This window comes from Chionomys nivalis, chromosome 12 (genome assembly GCF_950005125.1).
Source record: "Chionomys nivalis chromosome 12, mChiNiv1.1, whole genome shotgun sequence".
NCBI classification, from domain to species: domain Eukaryota; kingdom Metazoa; phylum Chordata; class Mammalia; order Rodentia; family Cricetidae; genus Chionomys; species Chionomys nivalis.
In genome coordinates this window covers 66983764-67004260 of record NC_080097.1, presented here as the reverse complement: position 1 = coordinate 67004260, position 20497 = coordinate 66983764, and the positions used below count along the sequence as shown (strand labels likewise).

Below are 20497 nucleotides of genomic sequence, written 5' to 3'. Positions count from 1 at the left end.
CATTTGCCACTTTTCAGTTGTTGCAAATTTTGAAATCCTGCAAGTTTAGAAACTGTTTTCTGCTGTAACTCTTTATTGTTGTTACATATCTGTTTCCAAGTCATTGCCGCTTTCTGTGTTTTCTTTCTTCTCAGGGTTAGGCACTGATCACAGGACTCTGCACGCTGGACAGGCACTCTACCACCGAGCTACATTGCCAGTTTGCTCTTTCTCTTTCCTTCCTTCATTTTTAGGGGGGAGGGTGGGATAGATAGGGTTCAGGAAGTGGGGAGAGACTCCTTGGTAGCCCAGATTGGCCTGAAATCCTGATCCCACTGTCTGTACATTCCAGGCACCAGAGTTACACAGCAACACACATTGCCCAGCCCTCTTCCGGCTTTTTGACACAGGTCTAATTTGCTCAGGTGGGCATTGTGATTCTCCTGCTGCCGCCTCTGGGTAGATGGGATTACAGACCTGTGCCATCACACAGCTGTGCCACGTCCTAAAGCACGGTTCCCGGTGGGCGTGAGGATGCATTTTGTTTCTCCAGATACATAATTCGTAATAATGGAGTCGGAGTCGAGATCCTCAGATGCGTGAGTGATTTTACCAGAGGACAACAGATGCTTCTGATGATGTTGAAATTTACAATTGCACCAATAATTATCTTTGTTATCCCAGCAATGCTTGACAGCACCAGACCCTAACTAAGTTACCAATATGACACACAAGAGACTACACTTGGTGGCACTGGGGATGGAGTTGAGGGCAGAGCGTGTGTTTAATACAGAAGACGCCTGGTTGGCTCAGTTCTCAACACTTCACAAAGTGCCCAATTCCCAGACTACTGTGAGGCTGGGCTTCCACTCCAGTGAAGTGAAGTCTTAGGGTTTTGTCCACTTCCTTTCGGATTGGTGTGAGTACAGACACGTGCTTTTAAGTTTCTAGTCTGGACACTCATCTTCAGTCAGTTATGTTACAATACCTTCTCCACATTTTATTTCTTGTTTTGAGACAAGGTTTTACTATGTAGTCCCAAGCTGGCTTCAAACTCATCATCTTGCTGCCTTGTCTTTCACTCAGTAGTTTGGAGCATCTCACAGATCGTGTACTGTGTGCTACCCCACGGGAGCTTATACCAATATTCCTTCCCTCAGACCACAAGAGCATTTCCTGTTTGAGCTTCAGTCCTGATCCACCCGGAACTGATTCAGGTAACTGCAGAATGAGACGAGGTGTGGTCCCTCTGGGGAATCTTCTGTGGCTCCTCTGCACATGGTTCCAAGTCTCCTGACTCGTGTTTCAGTCATCTCTGCCAACATCAAGCTTTTTGTTGTTGTTTGTGGGTTGTTTTTTTTTTTTTTTTTGAGTCAGGGTCTCACTGTGTAACCCTGGAACTCACTGTTGGACATCAGGCTGGCCTCTCCATGTTGGGGTGCTGGGGTCAAGTCTTGCAAAATGTGTGCCACCTTACCCAGAGCTTTCTGTGCTTTTTAACTTTTTAAAGTTAGGATACACCTTACTGAAACTGTGGGAGGGAGTCATGGTATTGTCCTACCTGTGCTTTATGACTTGTTCTCACTCCTGTCCCCTCTGCCGTCATTTCTCAGGAGCAGTTTAGGCTCTTGCATGTGTTCTGAGTGCTGAGTAGGATTCAGAGTGCATCTGTTCACCTCATGTTACTTGGAAGCCTGGAAACCTGGAGGTGAGAAGTCCATGCTCAACGTTTTCTTTTCATAGATTTGCCGGCAATTCCGACACGGCTCTAAGCTTGTTTGGTTCACTGTGCTGTCTGTAATCACAAATTTAATTAACATTGAACTTGGACCAGTTCCCGGAGCAGTAATATGAACAATGCCTGACCAGCGAAGCCACAGGAGACTATAATTAGATCTCATGAAATAATGGTCTCAAATTATTTTTAAGTGCTTGTAATTTTTAGTAATATTTAGGCCTAGGTACAAACAACACAAGGAACACTCAACTGGGAGTGATCCAGTAAGAGATGGGGCTCTTGACTTACATGTGCTCAGCCTGGGAAGCTTTACAGTTTAATTAAATAGAGCAGAGGAATCTGCACAGCGGGAAATAAGGTCACTAGATAAGCTTTTGACCTCTGTTTCCTGTTCTGGGTGGCTCTGCAATCCACTGAGAATTTCACTGCCCTTATCCGGATTTCCCATTTCCTGTTGGTTCTCTCTCCCTCCTTCCCCCACTTCTTGAGCTGCCAAAGCAAATCCTTTCTAACAGATAAAGACTCAGTTAATTTGCTGAACAGCTCAGTGCTCCTGGGAAGGGACAGCTTCCTGAATTGCTGTGTAAAGGGCATGAGCAGAATAAAAACCAGATCAGTTTCTCCTACACCAGCCTTTCAGGGCTATACCCATAAAGCAAGCCCTCAGCGCTGCGGCTACCTGGCTACAAAGAGAGGAGCTGGTACTGTGGCCACAAGTGTTTTGGACATGGTAAACACTTGAGCCAGTGTAGATGGTAGCTGTACAGGTCACGCTCTCTGGACAGGCAGTCCTGGTCTGTGATGACGTGACGCAAAGGGACGGATTTAGAAAGCTCTCGCAGACTGAGGATGTGCCCATGTTTCCAGTGACTTGGATACAGATATAGCACAGAGAAGTTGGAGAAAAATGCTTTACTACTGTGTTCACTATTGCTAGTGTCTACCCTAAAACACTGAACCGTGTCTTCGCTAAGGGTCGGAACCTAGGCTGGCCTCACACATCTTTACACTGCTAATTTACCCCCCTCCCACTTTTCCCTAGACAGGGTTTCTCTGTGTAGCCCTGGCAGTCCTGGAACTCAGAGATCCGCCCACCTCTGCCTTCAAGTGCCTGCACTTAGGGACAAAACGTGTGCTTCACCGCCACTGCCTTGCTTAGACCTTTTACTAAGACATAAACCACAACTAGACAACACAGAAAGAACTGGTCGGTCTTGTCTTTGCCTTTTGGATGTGTGACATTAAAGAGTCAAGAACTGCAAATGTCTTTCTTTCAAGATCACAAAACTGACAGCAGTCTAAATCCCAGCACTAGGAGGCAGAGGCAGGAGGATCTCTGTGAGTTCGAGGCCAGCTGGTCTACAAGAGCTAGCTCCAGGACAGGTTCCAAAGCTACAGAGAATCTCTCGAAAAAATAAAAACAACAACAACAACAAAAACCACAAAGCTGATATTATCATATCAGAAGCCTCTAGTAGGGCACTAGCATGTTCACTGAGAACAGGATTTGTTTGGAATTTGGATAGTCCCTGTTCCTGTGCCCTTGTGAACGTGAATCACAGGGAACAGAAACTCAAATGTAGGTTCCTGGGGGTTCCTAGTCAGTGTTCTTACAAAGTGCCTCTCTGGTTTGAGGCTGCCACCCACAGGTTTGCTTTCCCCATGACTAGACAGAGGGACAGGAGCCTGGGCTTGGCACCTATTAAGTACAGTGGGCAGCTCAGAGAAGGCAAAGTGCACACGTGACTCCAAGGCAACTTAGGGGTTATTTATGGGAGAAAAGGTAGAAAGGCAGACATAGATTCAGACGGGTGAGGGTAGGTGCAGGGCTGGGGGAAAGATGGTGAGGGGTAAAATGTCTAGGCAGCAGTTAGTTCTCAACCCGTGGGCTGCAACCCCTTTGGGGGTCAAATGATCCTTTCACAGGGTCTCCTGAGACCATCAGAAAACAGACATTTACATTACAATTCATAACAGTAACAAAACTGCAGTTATAAAGTAGCAATGGAAATAATTTTATGGTTGGAGGTCCCACAACATGAGGAACTATATTAAAGTGTCATGGAGAGATGGCTCAGTGGTTAAGAGCACCTGGCTGCTCTTCCAAGGGACCAGGTTTCAATTCCCAGCACCCACATGCCAGCTCAGAACTGTCCAGTTCCAGGGGATCTGACACCTTCACTCCAATGCACATAAAATAAAGCTAAATAAAATTAAAAATAAAATACAATAAAGTGTCTCAGTGTTAGGCAGGCTGAGAACCGCTGTAGCAGACAGTGTAGGCTTTGCTTCCTGCGCATAAGGATAAAAGCACCAGGATTAGAGTCAAGGGAAGGAACACAATCCAAAGTTTGAAGTCTAACTGAACAACGAAGCACGCACCTTGGAGAGAAAAGTTCTTCACCCAGGACACGGCCCAGCACCAGCAGCCGTTCTAACCACGCAAGATGTAGGTGGTGTTGAGAGATCAGAAGTACAAAAAGAAATGTTAAATAAAAGGTTTTGCTTTTATTTAAAATAAATTGCATTTATACAGTCTTTAAATCATGGATTATCGGAAAATACTGGTAGGTCCACCCCTCCCTGGCACCCTCTGGGCTCGTGAGCTAGGAGTTTTCTAGCTAGCACCAATGCAGACTGTAACAGCGCAGCGACCAGAACAGAGCCAGTGCAGGCGGTAGAGTTAAGGACACCACGGCAAGTCATGACCATCATGAAGGCATTCTTAATTTAGCAGATATTGAAACTGCATATTCATTATATACTTTAAGAGCATTTAATTAATGCGAGGATGCTACATTTAAGCCATTTCCTAGATGTGAATAGTTTTTTAAAAAAAAACTGTACAATTTTATAAAATTTGTGTTTGTACATTAGTTACACAAAATGCATACTTCATAGAACTTTCTTCATATCGGAACACAAAGGTCGCATATTTTAGCAGACAGTGAATATGCTGGTGAATACTAAGAGTGTTGTAATACAGTCTGGTGCAAAGTAAACACGAAACAACGTACGACATGCTTCTTCAAGAACAGATCAATAGCGCTTCCTTCAAGGTCAACGATGTCATTGAACACCAAGCATCTACTGCAGACCCGATTAGGAGAGGGGCTAACCAGCTACCAGAAGTAGGGTATTTGAAAAGAGGGCATCAAAGTAGACATACATTAAACACATGCATTACACATGGTAAATAGACTTCATGTAGGTCACACCCTGGGTAACCTGGTAGTGGATGGCTTGTTTCTCAGTTTGGCTACTGTCAGTCAGCAACAGCTGGTTCCCGATTCACCCACTGCTTCAGATTTCAATGTGTGGCCCTAGGGAACGTTCTGGATTCCACAGTTCACATACTGCATCATGGTAGCAGGTTAATAACCATGCTTGTTAGTGTACATATTAACCGGTCTGATAAGGCAAAGAGTTTTCATGATAAAATGATAAATTTCAGGCTTACTTTATTAAGCAGCATATAAGAAACAATAGCTTTAAAGTTAAATATTGTTATGGCTATGCAGTTTCTTTACACCGTTTCCTGTTCACACCCAACCACTGGTGAGCTTGTAGAACATCTCCTCATCTAAGCTCTCATTCTGGTCTTTGGCCCGCGTTGAGAGAAATATGTAACCACCAATGAACTCATGGACCACCTTGCAGTCTACTTCAGTACAGATGAAGGACAACCGGACCTCATCTGCAAACTCCACGGTGACCTGGGATAGAGACAAAGAACCGTCAGCATCCCCGGCGGCTTCTGTAAGGAAGCACTGTCAGTCCCCAGAGGATTAGCCAGGGACAGCAATGTCTGTGTGTCCAAACAATATGAACAGTACATCATCCCTTCCCCCATTCCTTGAGTTTGCAAGTTCTCAAGGGGTTTAAGCCATTAAGTTCCCAAGCAGTCTCTGGTAATGCAATTAATAAGAATGTCTCTCTTCATGTCCTGGGAGAAAATCTACTTCCTGTGTTTTATTTAACATTTGCTTTAGAATTTAACCTTTAGATATTCTGATCAAATATTTCAGAAAGATGGGTTTTCCTGATAGCAACTGATACAACAGATCCAATTGCCAAGCCAAACAGCCTACCAATAAGACTGTTTTTTTTGTTTGTTTGTTTGTTTTCTTTTTTCCCCCGAGACAGGGCTTCTCTGTGTAGCCTTGCCTGTCCTGGAACTCACTCTGTAGAGCAGAGATCCTCGGAGATCCTCCTGCCACTGCCTCCCAAGTGCTGGGATTAAAGGTGTGCACCACCACCACCGTGCCCAGTAAAACTGTTTTATATGATGTCCATGTAACAAAGAAAATGGGCCCCATCATGGCTACACAATGCTACAGGCAGTGGGCAGTAGAGTGCAAACAACTCTTTCAAAGCTGAGCCAGCCACTAAGTGAGCACTCGGACAGTGACCACACCGGAGGCTTCCAGATGGGAGTGGAGTCCAGGCCACCTGCCTGCTTTAGAAGCTGTGAGGGGGCTGCGAGAGGAGCAGAAATGTAAACATCCAGGCCTGGCCAGAGGCCTGGAATAGACTCTGACTGCTGCTATGGGAAGGGGCTTAGCTATTACAGAGAGAACATTATGAAATAGGTAAGTTTAAGTGAGAAATGAGTAACAAACATGGTCTATACTTTAATCCTAAAGATTATTTTTTTCTTTTTTTGGGTGCTAGGCAAGCACTCTCAGTACCCGAGCTATCCCTAGGCTGGTGCTCTCTCTCTTTCTCTCTTCCCAGTACCTGAGCTACCCTAGGCTCTCCTTCCTTCCTTCCTTCCTTCCTTCCTTCCTTCCTTCCTTCCTTCCTTCCTGCCTTCCTGCCTTCCTGCCTTCCTTCCTTCTTTCCTTCTCTCTCTCTGTCTCTCTCTTCCTCCCTCCCTCCTTTCATGTCTGGAGTTGTAGATGGTCGTGAACCTCCATGTGGGTGCTGGGAATTGAACCCAGGTCCTTCAGAAGAACAGGAAAGCGCTCTTAGCTGCTGAGCCACCTCCCCATCCTATTCGTCTGTAAGCAAATGCAGACTACCCTGCAGGGCCTCATTTGGATGAGGCTATAGCCTTGGAAGTTTGGCTACCTACCCAATGGTGGCCTTTCAAAGTGTGTTTGAAGGTTCTAGCATGGGAGCCCAGCTACTCTATACCCTTGGCAGAGAGGGAGGGCTGTCTTCTCCCACTAAGTATGAGAAGTGAAGGGGACACCAGAACTCACCAGCCAGACAAGCCAAACCAGCCCTAGCAGTTAATGGGGGTATCAAATATCACAGTCAAATGGCCTCACAGAACCCAGGGTTCAGAATTTATAAGGCTCCCCCTCTTTGTTTTTCTTAAGTGCTGTGGAACAAATCCAGACCCACTGAAGTACACACCCCTCAGCCATCCTCACACTTCTGCCAGCTCACCATTTTGATCTCCCAGTTGACATTCCACTGCTTCATGTTGCTGAACCGCCATGTTTTGATGGCATCTCCCGTGCTAGCATCCATCCGAATCAATCTGTTGTATGCAATTCCAATAAGTTCTTCTCTCTTGCCACCTTGAAATCTGTAATATTAAAGAAAACGCCCTCAGAATACGGGAGGGGCTCCAACCCTAACAGCTGAGCCCCTGCAGGTAAGGACAGAATTGCAGCACTGCGAGTTGTTAAGGGAAGGCCTAGACAATGCCGTGTTTTAAGTTTTGCTGTAGAAGAGGTTACTATGTCTAAGTAGCTTTGCCTTCAGTGTTTAAGATCTAAGCACACGAAGTAGACAAACAACAGCTGCAGACTACAGCAGCACACTGACCTTGCGATGAAGTGTGTGATGCCGAACTCAGGCAGAGACTGCCAAGCTTGAATGAATCTCATCTTGGCTTCAATCAGACTCATCTGGGCTACATTCTGATGGGCCTCCAAGATTCTTGCTGTTATCTAAACATGATTAAGTATTAAATAATTAGATATTATATCTTTTGTGATAGAAACAAGATAAAACATTTAATTATGTGCCCCATAAAATGATGTTGAATTAAAAATTATCTAAAGTTTTTTTTGTGATTTCAATAAAGTAACATTGTTAATTTCAGTTTTTATGTGTCACACAAGAAGCATTTAGGATTCTCATGTATGCCTGCCAGGACTGAGAAGTTCCAAGTGAACAGACACTGGCGAGCGATGACAAGATAACACGTTCAGATCTATATTCAGATGATGGTTGGCATTTAGCAACAAAATGCAACAGGGTTCCAGTCCAGAGACCTGAACATGAAGAAATAGTGGGTATCATCCATGTCCTACGGCATCAAACAGAACTGAAATAGTTTACCTACACTCACTTTAGGATGAATTCCCCCTTGGCAGGGTAAGGGGCCACAGTAGGATGGCTATGAGTTTGGCTTTATAATGTTTAATTTCTCTTTCTTTATAAATATCTCCAATTACCAACTTACCAAATCTCTTATATAGCCTGGCTGTAGATGGCAATGCGAAGAAAGAAAAAGGGAGCAGAAAGAAAAAAGGAAAAAAGAAAAGAAGAGGTAATCAGGAAACAGCAATGAAGCAAAGCAAAGGCCATGGAACCTGCAACCCAAAATTCTAGCAGAAAACCATGCAGAAAAAGACCACTCAGGTGAAACACAGTCAAGGCAGGAATGAGAATGGAAACCAGGAAGCAGCGATTACTGTGCATTCAGAACACAGAAGTGCACACTGCAGACAGTCACTCAGTTAAAGGTGGAAGCTCACAGAAGAAGGGGCAAAGCCCTTTCTCCCCTCATGTGCTGTTCTTATGGTGAGGGCAAAGCTAATTATTTTAGTGGCAAAATAAAAATGAATAATCCAAAGCCACGCCAGCTTCCTCAGCTCTAGGCAGAGGACACAGGGCATGCACAGCTTCTCAGAAGGACGCTAAGGCTACACATGAGGTGAGCGCCACACTGTTCCTTTATCTGCACAGAAAGGCAGCAGGCCCTCAATTACCATCTGCTTTTTGCATCCTTTTTCCTGGAAGGAGAAACACAAGTTTGCCAAACGGGCCCTGGGAGCTGTGGCCACACATGTATTGTTTTCAGATTGATATGAGAGGACAATTCTTTATTTACAGTAAAAAACTCATACTCACTCAAAATAACCCTGGAAAAGCTCAGCTAAAACATGCATAATTTGGGGGGAGATGCAGATTAAGTGTCAGAGGCTATGCTGATCTGTGCCTCAGCAGCATCCCCTCAGCCAGTCATTTGATCTCATGCCCGTGAGCACTGGTTGGGGTCAGGGCAGCCACGCAAAGGCCTGAACTTGAGGGGACAAGATCTGGGGTCGGAAAGGTCTGTGTATTTTATTTTACTCAGACCAAAGTCCCGGAAAGGTCCTTTTTTTTTTAAAAGATTTATTTATTTATTATGTATACAACATTCCTTCCGTGTATGCTTGCATACCAGAAGAGGGCACCAGATCTCATTATAGATGGCATTGGGCCACCATGTGGTTGCTGGGAATTGAACTCAGGACCTCTGGAAGAACAGTCAGTGCTCTTAACCTCTGAGCCATTTCTCCAGCCCCCGGAAAGTTCCTTAACCATTAGCCACACACCACCTTATTGACACTGACAAAACAGAGGATTTTAGGTCACATTTCTGTCCACAACACAAAAACAGAGAACTATCATCTGTGGACAACAGACACTGAAATAATAAAACCACTAAGGTTTGAAATCATTCGAAGGTAAATGAGTTCATCTGTAGAAACTAGTCTCTTGGCACACAGCTCTCTGGTGAGTAAGGGAAAGCCAGCACCTCCTCCCCTTCCATGAGGCTCCCCTAGGCGGCACTTCTGCCATCCCTCACGGCTCACTCCACAGCCCATGACTCCACAGCCTTAACTGCACACAGGCCACTCCTGATTAAAGTTCTGACCATTCCGTGGAAAGCAAAACTGTTTCAGATTCATTTAATAAAGTAATGTTTAAATTTAAGGAAGGTAATGTTCTATTTAACTTGAACTTTAATGTTTTAAAATGATCCCTTAAAGACAAAAACAAAACTCGATAAAAATGATTTATTTATTTTAGAGGTATTCTCTCTCCTCCATCCACTCTGAAGCCTTTTCCTTTTAAGGCCTGCTGTTCAGTGTAGAGAATCCTGGGGGCTCTCAAGTCAAATTCCCCTGCAAAGGACCTTGAGTAATGCACCAACATGCCATTCTCCTGGACAGCAAGCCTTTTATGGTATTAATCTCCAGGACAGGAATTCCAAAGAGAGTGGACAAGCGGGTGTTCTATTAGGGTTAAGACAGTGATGGAGATATAACACATTTGTCACACCTTTAACCCCAGCACTTGGGAGGCAGAGGCAGGCAGATCTCTGCTACACAGAGAAACCCTGTCTCAAAACACTCTCCTGCCCAATCCCTACAAATGGTTAATCTACCTCAGCAAACACAAGTATTAAAGATACTTTGGAGAAGTGCTGAGTGTGCTTTTTTGGTCACGTCTCGGCAGGGACCCAAAGAATCCGGCCTCTAAGAGCATTTCAATTCTTGAGAGTGCTCTCCTTGGACTGTGTAGAATAGACAGCTGCTGGTACTGCTTCCCAGTATCTATCCTATTAACGTCATAGAAGATTAACAACATTTTAAACAGACCCTCACCTCCTCCATTTCCTGTTTTATACGCTACCAAAGCTGGTAACTTTCATTTAGGAGGAGAACCAGTATTTAAAGCATGAGCACAATATTACAAAACTAGCTAATTAAGTAGAATGGAATACCTGTTTGTTCTTATACTTTTTTAGGTAGCGAGGGGACACCAGGCACTCGGGATTGATGTCAGTTGTGATCTGCTCTGGAATTAGCTGGGGATCTGGGTTAAGATGCTGCATCTTCAGGAAGGAGAGGATGTTCTGAACCTCTAAATTATAGGAACTGTCCGCCATGGTCTTGCCTTTGGAAGCTAATCTGCAGGCTGCCATCCAGTGTGCGTACTGTTTCTCCTGTGGAAACAAAGAGAGGGATGAAGCCACACAGTGCTCGGAACCTGGGTGTAGAATGTAGGGACAGCTGGCCAACCAACTCACAGGAGAGCCAGAGAAAAGTGACTTTAATCGGAAAACTTACATTATCACAACGAAGCCAAATTTCATTCATGCCCTCTGCAACTGGAATTAGGAGTTTTATGTTAAATTTTTGGCCCGAAATGTTTACATCTGGGGTAACTTCACATCCTGTAATAATAAATTAAATTATAAAAGTGCATAAAGGAAATCCTGAGCCAATAAAATAGCCTCATTTTGTGAGATCTTAACAGGGTGAATTCTGCCACAACACTTTAAGAACATTCTACCACTGAATGTCACTCCTGGTCCCCAGATGGAGAGGCCCCCACCACAGTGAATGAGGCTCTTGCTCTAGCCATAAGCCTGAATGAGTAACAGCGCTAGCTAGGGCTGGAGGAGGCGTGGCTGAGCAGTTCCGGATGCATAAGGGCAGAAGTTCAGTTCCTAACTTACAACTGTCTCTCATTACAGCTCCAGGGGATTTGATGCCCTCTTCTAGACTACTCAGGCACCTGTACATACAACACGCACACTTAAAAATGAGATACTTTTAAAAAATATTAAATAAAAAAGTAGAGCTAACAGCTGAGCCCTCGCTGAAGCATGGCCCAGGCTGCAGGCGCTCAATGAGGAGGCCCATGCCTCAAGTTCCAGCTCCCACTGCTCAGCTTTCAATCTGACAAGGCAAAAGGAAACTCAAGCTGGCTGTTAGGAGCCTGGCAGGAACATCCTGGACTTGCCTCAGGAGCTGGGGGAGAACAAAGTGAAGACAGAAGAGGAAAACAGGCTACAAGCCCCGCCTGTGATCAGGGTGAAGAGCAAGCAAGATGCCCGCGAGGAGGATGAGACAAGCACTGTGGACATGACAACCACAGGCTACAGATGAGGGAACCCTAACAACGTCGATGATCGTCATGTTTTCTGATCTTAAAGACCAGGAGAAAGACATCACAAATTTATTTGATGAGAGAGCTAAATGTCGTGTACTTCCACTTGGATCCAGCCAGAGATCAGAACAAATACCCACATGCAACTGAACACACAAACTGGAGAACCAAGAACACGGCAGAACCTCCACAGGTCACACGAGGCCCCCTTACCTCTGAGATTCATCTGATGAGCAGGTGTACCGCTGGACTCTTCTCGGCTCTTATAGCAGGAGATGGAAGTGTCTTTGAACGTGCACCAGTACTGCTTGTACCCTTTTAAAGTCAGCTTTTTAGGCCTAGATAACAAACAGAATTAAGACAATAACCACTTTGACGTGACTTCATCAGGGCTGTTTTAGCAGTTAAATTTCTCAGTGCTGAAAAACGCAAAGTCAGCTTTATAGGGCTGACATCATCTGACTTTGGCCAGCTTTCCCTGGTGTGCCCCCTTCTCAGTCTACTCCAGAAGATCGCAAACACCGAGAGGGTAGAGAGCCCCAGCCCGCACTTCACTCTTCAAGCTGTCCATCTGGAAAAACCCTGCAGATGCGGTGGTGCCCACAGCATCATGGCTGTGAAAATCTCTGCATATGTGTACTCAACATGACTGCAGTCAAAGGGTCAGTCATGACACAGACATGCCACTCCAGAGCCAAACACAGAAGGCGGCACAGTGAAAGTGTGGAAAAGGGAAAAGGTAGATACAGAGAAGTTCTGAAATCGTCCTTTTCTCAGAAGCGCTCTATTCTGTGAGCTACAGTATTTCCAGCCTCGCGAAGCACAGCAGGAAAGTGGAGAATCGGCAGCACAGCTGTCTCCCACCTACCCTACTGCCCAGCTCTCAGTTTGGAAGATTAAAAACATGAACACAAGGCAATGGAGTCTGGAGCTCTGAGCATTCCCCGGACACCACGTGCCACTTTTAATGCAGACCGTTGCCGTCAGCCACTATTACCAACTATGATACAATCAGCCCCGATGACTTTAAGATCAAATAAAGCAATGATTTTTGTGGTTTTAGTTTAGTGAACATGATTTTAACTTTAAGTGTATATCGAATTGGTAAATCTTACAGATTTATTTTATAAAAATTGACAATCGAATTACTGTAAATTTAAATGAGAACCTGATCATAAAACTAATAGTTCTTATTGATATTTGAAATCGATCCCACTTTTGTACTTACTTGAAAACTTTAATATAGTCAGCAAGTTCTGGAATTGAAGTAATGTCACCCTAGGTAAAGGATTAAAATAATATTTTTATTAATCTTTTAAATTTAATTTGGTATCTGATTTTAAAACTGCTTATTTAATATTCAAAATACAGTTGTTAAAGATATAAATGATATGATCATATTAGATGGTCTTATTACAAAGGCATTTTCAAATATTAAACAAAGCTATAAAAATTTGAACAACATGACATTTGCACAACTCCCAAGAATGTATTGCTATGTCTAAATATAGATGAAATGGTTTACAGCAACATATGGAAATATTATGAATCATAATGGAACCAAGAAAAATTTCTTTCATCAATAACTCCTTCCTCAGTTTTAAAAATAAGCAACATTTAGGTTATCATGAAGCTCATTTCTCTTCTTTCTGTTGTGTATCAAGTAAGCTAACTTACCACGGCTTGATGATGCTTCCCCAAAACAAGTTATTTAGAGAGGGCTTCAGAATGGGAAGCCCTAGAGGTCAGAGGCACTATTCCTCAGAAAAGGTTTCCTGGGGTGGAGAGTGAGGCCCTGGCATTGATCCTTCCACCACAAAAAACTTCTCTGAAAATCTATGACAAACTTCTGGAAAGAACTGAGCACTTTTCTCCACCTTCCAGATGCCATAGCTGGCCACGGAAAACCCACAAAAAGGTAAGCCTCAACTAAAGTCAAACATTAGCTAAAGAGCCACCTCACCAGAATTGTTGATGTTTTCCCGCCTTCCAAAGTGATCTCCAGATCAGAAAGGGCAGCATCAACTTCATCCACGTCTTTGTCACTGTTGTTCAGATGGTTTTCTGACGTCATGATTGACAGCTTATTGATATGATACTGAAACCACAACAGCATGTTGTTGAAATGACTGTTCAGTTGCAGAACTTTGAGATGAAATTACTACCTGGCTCTTTGGATACTGGATGCTTTTTTATCTGATTTGCAAAGATAAAGTGTCAGGGGAGGATGCTGGAGAGATGATGGCTCAGTAGCTGCTTACAGTGAATCCGGGTTTGATTTCTAGCAGCCACATGGCAGCTCGCAACCTTCTATAATTGCAGGTCCAGCCCAACACTTAAAATGTCCTGAAACTAGAAGGGTAAAAAGCAAGGGCCATGGCACTTGCGATCAGTGTGACAGACCTGAACAGAAAAAGTTATCCAAAACGAGTGCAGTCTCTGTGTACACACAAACGGATCGCTCCTGCCTCCCTTCGTATGGCGGGACGCACTTACAAAGCTGAGTTTTGGTTGTTTTCTTGTGGGGTAGCTGGCTTTCAATGCATTCTGTCCTGTGCCTTGAACAGATGCACATCCCAGGAAGCATCAGACCACGCATGAAGCTCCTATAGAGACGAACTCACTGGCTTGTCTCACATCACTGAGAAAATGAGCCCTCGCTGGCCTACAGTCCTAACCACCCGGAGCAAAGCATCACCATTCTAACTCCAGGGAAAAGTGGACAGTAGCTCCACTTCCCCGTTCTGTCTTCAATACTCCATAGTCAGTCATCGAAGAATAAGAAACCGTTCATATGTATGAACAGAGAGTGTGTAAGTACAACCAGACGGTCCTTCTATCTAGCGAGGAAACAGTCTTAGGCATAGAATCTTCTAAAATATAAAATAGCTGTTTTCAGGGCTGAAGAGATGGCTCAGAGGTTAAGAGCACTTCCAGGTACCGAGTTCAATTCCCAGCAACCACACAATGGCTCACGGCCATCTGTAATGAGATCTGGTGCCCTTTTCTGGCGTCCAAGCAAACATGCAGGTAGAACACTATACACAGTAAATAAAGATTTATTTTAAAAATAGCTATTTTAAAATACACTTGGTGACTCAGAATATTAAAAACCTATTAAGTTTTGCTATCAAGCCTGAGAGATTTTATGAGAGACCAACAGCATCTGGTGTAATTCTCATCAGCTGCTACTCAAGGCATAAGCGGCTCTGAACTTGTGAAGTATCCATTTACTTGATGTGTGGGAACACTCAATTGATGGACCCAAGGCCAACTACCAGTCCTGTATTCTAAGACTCGCAGCAAATAGTTACATCTTCCAATTGGGCAAACAGATCTTTGCAGTGACCAATAAGAACAAGGGAAGCAGAGAATGTCGGGCATATGAACTTGTGATAACCAATGAGAACACGGGAAGCAGAGACTGTTGGATGTATGAACTTGTGATAACCAGTAAGAACAAGGGAAGCAGAGACTGTCGGGCCATATGGCTCCAAGCTTTGCTCATGCTCAGAGGAAGCCTGTCCCTTTGGGAATGGAGACAGAGGAGTGGATGAGGAGGCGGTAGAAGAGAATCGGGGAATGGGAGAGAATGGGAAGAGAGGAGGGAGGGAAACTGTGGTTGGCATGTAAAATTAATGAAAAAATGTTAATAAAATAAAATAAATAAATAAAAGAAAAAAAGGATTGTGTGAAGAGCTGGTTAATATGTAGACTCCCCCTTTCCTCTCACCACCCCACTCCAGATCTGGACTCAGCAACTCTGTGGCTCAGCCTGAAATCCACATTTTTTAAAGCACTTTGGCTGATCCTGATACAAGAGACCCTGTTATTATCTTAATAACTTTACAGCTTTATTTTTTATCTAGTTTATACTAAATTATTTTCTTTCTTCTTGCTATAATAAGTCTAATTTACAGAGATCTGGATGCCCCAAAGACAGAGCAGTTCAATGTGTGGGTTGCAGGCTCCACCACACTTTGTTTTCAATGGCGAGGAGCAGAAGCATGAGTTCTATTCAGTGTGGTCACACTGGGAAGGACAAGAGTCCATCATCCATGCATGCATGCATGCATGCATGCATCCACCCACCCACCCACCCACCCACCCACCCACCTATCCATCATTCATCTATCCACTAAAATGGTCCAAGAGAGCTATGATTTGAGGCCCTTCAATTACTGTGAATACAATCTAAGTTTTGCTGGGGTATAGCCCAGTGGTACAAAGCTTGCTTAGCATGTGCAAGACTACGGGTTCATTTCCTAGCACAATACCTAAACAACAACAAAATGATAAAGAATATTGTTATAAAATTTAAACCTATGGTTTTTTACAGATGTATTTTACATGTCTTATTCTTTCTTTTGGCAAAATTTCTACCAGAAAACAATGAGTCTGTATTCAAAGTGTGAAAGGTATATTTAAAGAGTCACTCAGGTAAGAGCTTCCCAGTGAACTATGCCATATTTAATTCAGGAAATTCTCCAGACAGCTGGAAGGCCCTGAGAACTGTAAGTTTGTTTGTTTGTTTGTTTTTTTTTTTTTTTTGGTTTTTCGAGACAGGGTTTCTCTGTGGTTTTGGAGCCTGTCCTGGAACTAGCTCTTGTAGACCAGGCTGGTCTCGAACTCACAGAGATCCGCCTGCCTCTGCCTCCCAAGTGCTGGGATTAAAGGCGTGTTTGTTTGTTTTTTAAAGACAGGCTTTCTCTGTAGTTTTGGAGCTTGTCCTGGAACTAGTTCTTGTAGACCAGGCTGGTCTTGAACTCACAGAGATCCACCTGCCTCACCTCCAGAGTGCTGGTATTAAAGGTGTCCAGTGAACTTAAAGTTTTTTTTTTTTTTAATTGACTTTTTATTGAGTTCTACATTTTTCTCTGCCCCCCCCCCCAACCCTCTTCCAAGGTCCCTACGCTCCCAATTTACTCAGGAGATTTTGTCTTTTTTCTACTTCTCTAACTGTAAGATTCTAAACCAGCTGCTTAGTCAACTCTCTGGAATAGCTGATGAATTCGCCCACCCACCAGCAACCTTCCTGGTGACCCTGGGTTATAGCTGAACTTTCTGGTGCTTTGGTGCATTTGGAAGCTTGGCAGCATTTTTGTGTTCTGAGAAAAGTGAATCCTTATAGTTAGAGATTTTTTACTGAGGACCAGCTTTGCTTCTCCCACTTCTATTTAAAGACTATTAATTGCGCTGGACCTCAGGGAAGACTAGAGTCCTATCACAACCCAAGAATACTTGCCAAGCCCCACTCAGACATCCTGAAATCTGAAAGAGTCAAGCTGCTGACAATGGACCTCAGTGCTTATAAGAACGCTGGTTTGTCTAAAGCCACACTGGAGCGTGGATCAGTAATGGGAGTGGGGTAATTAATTTAATAAGTACCACTATAATTCTGAAGCATGTGTTATCCATGGCTCATATTTGGAGAAATACTGGCTTAAAGAAACATTAGCTTTCTACTTAATAATTAATATTGTAAAAACACTTATGTTTATCCTACTCTACTGCCAGTTTGCACTGTGCCTCATCATCAACTTAATAGTATTAGTATTTTATTTCCAAGAGAAAACTGACTTAACTTCAGGTTACTACAGGCTAGAAGGGAAATGACCATTTTTTCCCACAAGATAAAAGAAAGCTACCAAAAGTACCAATGATTCTTTTTTCTTCTTTTATTTTTCTTTTTTTTGTTTTCTTCAAGACAGGATTTCTCTGTAGCTTTGGAGCCTGTCCTGGAACTTGCTCTGTAGACCAGGCTGGTCTCGAACTTACAGAGATCTGCTTGCCTCTGCCTCCTGAGTACTGGGATTAAAGGTGTGTGCCACCACCGCCTGGCAATTCTTAAATATATATGTATATTAAGATTTATTTTATATATATATATTCTGCCTGTATGTATGCCTGAACACCAGAAGAAGGCACCAGATCTCATTATAGATGGTTGTGAGCTGTTATGTTGTTGCTGGGAATTGAACTTGGGACCTCTGGAAGAGCAATCAGAACACCTTAACCTCTGAGCCATCTCTCCAGTCTTGTTTCTTTTTTGTATGTTTGTTTATTTTTTGAGACAGGGTTTCTCTGTATAATAGTCCTGGAACTCACTTGGTAGACCAGGCTGGCCTCAAACTCACTGAGATCCACCTGCCTCTGCCTCCTAAGTGCTGGAATTGACGGTGTGTGCCACCACCACCCAACTGACTCTTAAATATTTTATTTATTTATTTACTTATTTAGTTTTTCAAGACAGGGTTTCTCTGTAGCTTTGGAGCCTGTCCTGGAACTAGCTCTTGTAGACCAGGTTGGCCTCAAACTCACAGAAATCCGCCTGCTTCTGCCTTCCGAGTGCTGGGATTAAAGGTATGCACCACCACTGCCTGGCTGATTCTTAAATATATTAAAACAAAATGAAACAAAAATAATCATTAGCTTGGCCTTGGTGGCGCACACGTTTAATTTCAGAACCAGGGAGGCATAACAGGTGGATCTCTGAGTTCGAGGCCAGCCTGGGCTACAGAGTGAGTTCCAGGACAGCCAAGGCTACACAGAGAAACCCTGTTTAGAAAAACCAAAAAAAGAAAAAAATAATAATCATGCTTGTTTCACTTTTGTAAATGTCCACTTCCGATGCTTACAAATTTCCATTAGTTAGTGTGTTTGCATGTCCATGCACGTGTGCACATGGAAGTGAGAGGACTATATTAAAACAAAAGGAGTCTCACTACGCAGCCCTAGCTGCCCTAGCCTCCCCAGGGCTGGGATTAAAGGTGTGTGCCAATATGCCCAGCCTCAGATGATTTTGGGAGTTGGTTCTCTCCTTCCACCAAGTAGGTCCTGAATACCAAACTTGGGTTACCATGCTTGGTAGCACACATCTGCTTGCTGGGCCATCTTGCCAGCCCCATGTGCCACTTCCTACACAGCAAAAACAACAGTATCAAATGCTAGGGTTACTACAGCACTCTCTTCTTCCCACTTAAGAACCAGTCGCTATGTCACATTACCTGCAAGGCTGCAAACATCATCATCTCCTCCTCGGTGCATTCAATCTCTTCCAGGAGAAGAGCCCACTTGGCCTGCTCATAAAGTTGATTGATTCTGATAGCATCGTACTGCAGAACGAGGGAAACGCGGGCTTTAATACACAGTATTCAATACCAGAAAGTTTTCAGTGTTAAATATTCACTTTTGAGGCTTGAGAGATGGCTCAGCAGTTAGGAGTGCATACTGTTCCTAGCACACATGTAGGATGGCTCATAATTGCCTGAATTCTAGATCCCAGGGGTTCTGATATGTCTGGTCTCTGTGGGCTCCTGCACTCAAACACACCTAAATTTTAAAATAATGTCTTTAAGTAGTCTCTTTTTAATAAGATTATTTCATGAGTGCTTTGCTCTTGTGTATGTGTATACACTACCTGCGTGCCTGGTGCCTGCTGGGTGCCCTGGAACTGGAGTTAATGCATGGTTGTGAGCTACCATGTAGGTGCTGGGACCCAGGTCCTCTGCAAGTGCTCTTAACCAGTAATCTATCTCTCTAGCACCCCTTCTCCACCTTTTGAGACAAGGGTCTCGCTGTGTAGCCTTGGTTGGCCTTAGCTTGCTGTCTAGACTAACTAACTAGTCTTGAATTCAGAGATCCTCTTGCCTCTGCCTCCTGGGTGTTGCCACTAAAAGCTTGCACTACAACTTTAACACCATAAATACTCATGTTTAAAGCATGACAAAAAGTGAGTATGTAATTTTTTTCAACTTTTTATTATCAAAATGGTTAATTCTTAAAAAAGAAGAGATCTATTATGTTAGATATGACTATAGATACATTAATTTTCTATTTAAAACGACAAACTATGACAAGAAAATTACTCAGGGATTTAGTTCAGTAAGCAGAAGGGATCGCCTAGCACGAGAAAGGATTAGACCCCTAGCACTGAGGAAAAAGGAGGTTCACGTAATGACTATGTGTCTGACTTGAAGGAGGGCGCGGTGGCTCATGACTGCTACGCGGAACTGGGAAAGCTAAAGCAGGAGGATCCTTGGTTTCTAGGCCAGCCCAGGCTGCACAGCAAGACACTGTCTCAAAAACAGAACAAACCCCACAAAACTGGGTACTAATGTACGCTTGTAATCCACACCCAGAGTCAGCCTGGGTTTCATACTAAGTTCCACAGCCTATGCAGAATGGCTGGATTCTGTCTCAAAAAGCAAACACCGGATAAAGAAAGGGAAGGAGAGGGGAAAAAGAAAAATCTAGTTGGAAAGAATTAAAACAAGGTACAAATACAGATTGATTTTAACATTATTATTCTGACTTGCTACAACAGAACTCAGTGAGTACAAATTAATTACTTTGGGAAATACCTCACAGAGAAACACACGAAGGGTAGACCCTTGGGAGGAGGAGCTATTTTAAATGTCCAAAACAGGAGGACAGAGACACTTTTGGAAAGTATGTGTATCCATATCATTAAACTGTCCATTTAATTATATTAGCAAAAAGAAACGCTCTCTTAAAAGGCTAACCAAACATTCCACTCACTCCCCAACCTACAACTAAAAGTAGATATGACTTGGCCTAAAAATAAAACTTTGATAGTTCTGTACACACAGTTTGCTGTACACATGTTATACACAGAATTGTGTGAGCACACAATGAAAGACAAGACACTAGATCAGTGGTTCTCTGTTGCAGGAGGTCCTTCCACTCCTCCAGCCAATAGCCGCTGAGATACCAGCCCATTGGGGCGTGGTCTCTTTCCCTTTAAAAAAGCGGCTACTTCCCTCCTCGCTCTCTTTACTTCCTGCTCCGGTTCCGGCGACTAGACTTCTTCCTAATTGCACAGAGGGCTGTTGTCTGGGACGGTGATCT

At 43.6% G+C, this 20497-nt stretch overlaps 1 protein-coding gene across 6 annotated transcripts in view; it reads right to left on the bottom strand.

Annotated features, from left to right (window-relative positions):
* Positions 1–5161: 5161 nt before the first annotated feature.
* Fermt2 (FERM domain containing kindlin 2) overlaps positions 5162–20497 on the bottom strand; it is a 75601-nt gene continuing 60265 nt past the window's right edge. For 2 of the 6 annotated variants that reach the window (XM_057786168.1, XM_057786170.1), the window contains 11 exons: positions 18634–18741; positions 13590–13724; positions 12855–12904; positions 11840–11964; positions 10801–10907; positions 10455–10676; positions 8671–8694; positions 8142–8162; positions 7499–7623; positions 7115–7256; positions 5162–5433 (listed from right to left, as the gene is read on the bottom strand). In XM_057786168.1, coding sequence (XP_057642151.1) covers positions 5260–5433; positions 7115–7256; positions 7499–7623; positions 8142–8162; positions 8671–8694; positions 10455–10676; positions 10801–10907; positions 11840–11964; positions 12855–12904; positions 13590–13724; positions 18634–18741 — 1233 coding nt within the window. In that variant the 3' untranslated portion in view covers positions 5162–5259. The remainder of the gene's footprint in view (positions 5434–7114; positions 7257–7498; positions 7624–8141; positions 8163–8670; positions 8695–10454; positions 10677–10800; positions 10908–11839; positions 11965–12854; positions 12905–13589; positions 13725–18633; positions 18742–20497) is intronic. The other 4 variants (XM_057786169.1, XM_057786172.1, XM_057786171.1 and 1 more) reach the window with 2 other exon arrangements.